Source organism: Cinclus cinclus, chromosome 11 (assembly GCF_963662255.1).
Source record: "Cinclus cinclus chromosome 11, bCinCin1.1, whole genome shotgun sequence".
NCBI lineage: Eukaryota > Metazoa > Chordata > Aves > Passeriformes > Cinclidae > Cinclus > Cinclus cinclus.
The window spans coordinates 7,234,050-7,239,125 of NC_085056.1; the positions used below are offsets into that span (position 1 = coordinate 7,234,050).

The 5,076-nt window shown below is 59.2% G+C and overlaps 1 protein-coding gene across 1 annotated transcript; it reads left to right on the forward strand.

The window, feature by feature from the left end:
* The first annotated feature begins 348 nt into the window (after positions 1–348).
* TPPP3 (tubulin polymerization promoting protein family member 3) lies at positions 349–2,191 on the forward strand. Its single transcript, XM_062500137.1, has 3 exons — positions 349–536; positions 1,593–1,746; positions 2,003–2,191. Exons 1-3 carry the CDS (start codon positions 349–351, stop codon positions 2,189–2,191), a joined length of 531 nt encoding a protein of 176 aa, XP_062356121.1.
* Positions 2,192–5,076: the final 2,885 nt, after the last annotated feature.

Here is a 5,076-nt window from a genome sequence, read left to right on the forward strand (position 1 = left end):
GCGTCATTCCCGGAGAGTACTCCCGAGGGGACAGGCTGATGCACTCACTCCCCGCCAGCCCCGGAGCTGACAGCCTCGCTGCTGACAGCTCTCGACCAGGAGCCTCCATTCCCCAAGACCTGTTCTTGGCTTCCGGCCTCGGGGCTCATCCGAGGCTGCTGTCAGCCCTCACCCCACGCCCGCAGGTGCTGCCAACACCCCTATCCTGCTGCAGAACCTCCGCCCTTGCCAGCCTTCCTTTTCCTCCTGCTGTCCTCGAGGGCCTGCGAGCAGCCAGCTGAGCTCTGCCGTGCAGCCAGCGGGAGCCGGGGTGGTGACAGGCCCATCTGTCCCCTGTCCTGCAGCCCCATGGCTGGGAACACTGAGATGGCATCCCTGGAAGAAAGCTTCCGCAAATTCGCCATCTACGGTGACACCAAGGCAACGGGGCAGGAGATGAATGGGAAGAACTGGGCTAAGCTGTGCAAAGACTGCAAAGTCACCGACGGCAAAAGCGTCACCAGCACTGACGTGGACATTGTCTTCTCCAAGGTGAAGTAAGTGACTGGGATGCCTTTGCTGTATGGGCAGGGTATGGTGTCTGGGTGTGGGGGTCCCCACAGCGCTGTGCTACCCCTGCTGTGTGCCCAGGCTGTTCATCCCGCTAGTCACGGAGCTGTGGGCTCTGTCCTGCAGTGTCCCACCTGAAGGTGGGACATGTGGCTGCTTCTGCAGGACCTAATAATGAATCAACCCAAATTTGGGGGTGGGAGGCTCAGATTTGGTGCAGAGATTGTGCCCCTGCTCCCACTCCAAGCATTGGTGTGGACCTGGTTGGCTCTGCCAGGTTCCCATCTCTCAAGAAGGTGCCACAGGGAGCAGAGGACGGTGCTCAGGGTTGTCCCATGCAATGTGGCCCTTCCCTGGATCTGGCCAGCCATGTCCAAGCTTGGGGAGGACTCTGGTCCATGGAGGTCACAGGGGCAGCTTGAAAGGCTGAAAGGCACCTGGAACTGCTTTTAGGGTCCCTGGGGACACAGTGACACTTCATGTTCCACACCAGGGTGCAGGAACAAGGACGGGTGGAGAACTTGCTTTCTCCATGTGCTCTGTCAAGGCATTCCATGTTCCTAGGCTGGGTCAGGCAGAGCTGAGCACTGGCAAGTTTTTGGGATGCAGGAGAGCAAATTGCTGTGCCACCCCAGAGATGAGGACAAGGAGCTTGGGGGAGAGATGCTCTGTGCACGTCCTCCCAAATTTGACTGGAGGACGGATGTCTGCCAGGGAAGAGAGGGTGCTGGGCAATCCAGGCAGGCTGGGAGCAGTGGGAATGGATGTACTCCTCTCCTGATACCAGCACCAAGTCTTGGAGCACTTCCATGCACCCTGGTTTTTGGTAACAGGAACTTCAACAACATGTGGCTGAAAAGCTCCTGGAGCTCAGCACCAGCTGTACCCTGCCCAACACATTCAGCTGTAGCTGAATTTCATAAGTGGGTTGAGGGACCTGAGGGAGGTGCAGGACAAAGTCAGGGTCTCTCTGATGCATCTCATCCCATTTGGAGGCATGACCCAAAGACATGCTGGTGTCAGCCTGAATTTTGTTCTTACAGAGGGAAGACAGCCCGTGTCATCAACTATGAGGAGTTCAAGAAGGCTCTGGAGGAGCTGGCCCCCAAGAGGTTTAAGGACAAGAGCAAAGAGGAGGCGTATGAAGCCATCTGCCAGCTGGTGGCAGGGAAGGAGCCCATTAACGTGGGTGTCACGGTGAGTGAGGAGCCCCTGGCTGCTGGGAGCAGGAGCGATCATCAGGAGGGGAGGAAGGAGCTCTGCCTGCAGTGCAGATGCTTTCTAGAGGACCCCATGGCCTTGGGTGAGGGAGGGCCTGAGGGTTGAATAGGGCACCGGGGCACAGCAGGGTCCTTGGTGGGTGTCAGGATCTTGTGCGGGGCAAGGGATGGAACCTGTGTGGGAAGGGGACGGAGCACGTTCTTGACTCCTGCATCCCGTCCCCCCACTGCAGAAAGCCAAGACAGTGGGAGCCGTGGAGAGGCTGACAGACACATCCAAGTACACGGGCTCCCACAAGGAGCGCTTCGACGAGAGCGGCAAGGGCAAGGGCAAGAGCGGGCGGGAGAACATCGTGGACACCAGCGGCTACGTCAGTGCCTACAAGAACGCGGGCACCTACGACGCCAAAGTCAAAAAGTAGGGACGGGTGCCCGTGGCGCCACCGGCCCGGTCCCTGCGCGCCGGCCGTGGGGTCGGTGCTCAGCCCTGGGACGTGCCCGTGAGGTGCGGCTCGGGAGGCTGCGCTGGGGCCAGCCCCAGGCTGGCGGGATGTCGGCCGCCCAGCGCTGGGGGGATTGGGGAGGTCGCCGTGCTCTGCCCCAGCTCTGCGTCCGTCCCACCCTGTGCTGTGATCCCCCCGCCCCTCCTGCGTCCCCCGTGCTGTCACCCCCAGCCCCGCACCGAACCAACAGCACTGCTCCTCAGGGCTCTCCTGCCCCGCCGGCACCCACACCTTCCCTACCTCAGCCCCGGCTTTCGGGGCACCCTCCCTTGTCCCACCGGGGCCCGCAGCCTGTCCTCTCCTCCCGGGGGACACCTGCCTTAACCCCTCACCAGTTACACCGCGGCCGCCTCCTTCCTTCCCCACCGGGCTGCCTGCCTGGCTTTGCCGCTTGCTCAGCACCGCGGGAGGCTCCCACCCCGCGGTGCCGTTTGTGCCGAGCTGCCGGGATGCTCCTGTCCCAGCCCCAGGATGCACCCCGGGTGAGTTTGGTGTTGCCTGGCCATCGGCAAAGGTCTCCGACCTGAGTCCCCGTGGCCTCCCGCTGCCTTCGTGAAGCCCAAACCAAAGGATGCTGCAGACCCACGCTGTAACCCGGCTCTGCAATAAACCCCGTCCGCACTGACGCTCCGGTCTGGTTGTGTTCATGGAGCGAGCAGCCGGAGCCCCTCTGGCCGCTCGCCCGGCCGGACAGAGGGGGCTCGGCCGGCCACGCCGCCCCAGGGCAGCTGCGCCGGGGGCTTGGCCCTGGCCACCGAGGATTTTGGCAGCTCCTGGCTGGCCCCGAGTTGCCTGAGCAACCGCAGGCACACAAACACGAGCGCCTGGCTCCCACTCCCGCTCTGTTTGCAACCAAACACACGAGCTCCTGGTAACGATCCCTGGGAACAGGCTGGGCTCCAGGATGGGACGGCGGCTCCGGGATGGGATGGTCACTCCGGCGAGTGCATGGAACTGGGTGTAGGCGCTGTGAGCCCGATCCCAGGCATGGGCTGAGCCTGCTGCTCTGCCGCTGGGGTGGCGGTGCCGGGATTTGCAGCTGCGTATCCACCTCCGTCCAGGGTCATCCATTCAGAGCCAGGCTCCCTAACCAACCCGCAGGGGTTATTTCCAGGTGCCTCAGCTGTGGCCCGGGCACTGCTTAGGCCGTGAAGGATGTGCCAGGGGCACACACGTGGCTGGGACAGGCTCACTCACCGCCAAGGCACAGCACTGCACCTCTGCATCCCAGACACCTGCTCTGGAAAACGCAGGAGTAGGAAGAGGAGGGTGGATTCAGCCCCATCCTCAGTGAGGGTGTACCAGTGCCAGGCTGGAGTGAGGGCTGGGGGATATTAGCTCTCCTTTGAGCAGGTTGGAGGGAGTTTGTGGCTGTCTATCCCTAAAGGCTCTTATGAGCATCCAAAGTACCTTGAAAGAATTGTTGCTTATGAAAGGAGAGGCAGAGGGACTTTAACCCTTTGCTGTCTCCACTGCCCAGCTGCAAATATGGGCTGCAGAATTTCCAGGGCCAGGCTGCCCTGCATGCCTTGAGGTCTGTGGAGGTGACACAGCCCTGTCCTTGGAGGCTTGGCAAAGGAAGATTATTTTGGGAAGCTGTCAGGCCCCACAGGACTCCTCCCCTGCCCGTGTGAGTTCCTGGTTGTGGAGCACAGGAGCTCCCATGTGGGGACAGCTCCGAAGGGGACTTGCAGGTGTTGATGTGGTTTTGATATGGGGAAATCAAGACTGGGAATCATGGAATCCTGGAATTATTTGGGTAAAGGCCATCTCGTTCCAGTCCTCGTGCCATGAGCAGAGATACCAGGATGTTCCAAGCCCTGTCCAACCTGGCTGTGAATGTTTCCAAGGAATGGGACATCCACACTATCTCTGGCCAGCCTGTGCCAGGGCCTCCCCACCCTGCTGCTGAGGTGATGGCTCATCCAAGGCAGGCACTGCAGGATCTCCCAGGACAGCAACTCCATCAGCCAGCCTCTCCCTGCTCTGAATCCTGAACAGAAGCAGCTTCTTCACAACCTGTGAAGCCCTGCAGAGATCAGGTAACCTCTCATAGCTCTAACGTGCTGCAACCCCTGCATAAAGATGCTCCTCACCCATTATAGCACCTCTGAAGTCCTCCACTGTTTTCTCCACAGTTTACACAGAATTTCTCCCCTCCAGCCTTCTTGGTTTTCTAGGAGGCAGCTCCAGTGCACATTGTTCCCAGCATGGAAAAGCATCTCAGGAGAATTTGTGCCAGTAAAGACTGACAGGATCTGTTGGCTGCAAAGTGCCCCAGATCAGCCTGAAAAAAATCATGTCCTCTCAGGTGATGGGAACAGCTTTCTGGGAAGAGCAAGATACTGATCTGGGTTTTCATCAAAAAGGGGAATCTTACTAAATACTAGTGTAATAATCTGCTGAGAGTTGCCGACTCTGTATGCACGTCCCAGGCTCCCCTGTTCATCCTTGCAGGAGGGTCTGAATGCCCTTTAGAAACAGCATCTGCAGTACTGTGGCTGTGACCTGCGTTACAGATACATCACAAAGCTCCTCAAAGTGCTCGAATCCAGGTGGTTATACAGGTAAGGGCAAGGAATATGACCTTTAAACAACAGCCTTCCTGAGCAGTGTGGGCAGGAAAGCCGAGGTTCCTGGAGGGGTTAGCACAGGATTGACAAGGAGAGGCAGCACTGGAGCATTCAGCACTTGACCAAAATTTGAATAAACTTCCACAGGACCAGCAGCTCCAGATCTTCTCCCAGTGAAGCTTGAAGTGGTGCCCAGGCTGCTGGGACAGCAGAGACCTTGACTCGTTAGTA

Bases quoted from the DNA above. Each gene is read 5' to 3' on its own strand.
- TPPP3 (XM_062500137.1), top strand. From the start codon at position 349: ATGGCTGGGAACACTGAGATGGCATCCCTGGAAGAAAGCTTCCGCAAA. The intron at 537-1,592 runs GTAAGTGACTGG...TTGTTCTTACAG, and splicing joins ATTGTCTTCTCCAAGGTGAA to AGGGAAGACAGCCCGTGTCA. The intron at 1,747-2,002 runs GTGAGTGAGGAG...CCCCCACTGCAG, and splicing joins CCATTAACGTGGGTGTCACG to AAAGCCAAGACAGTGGGAGC.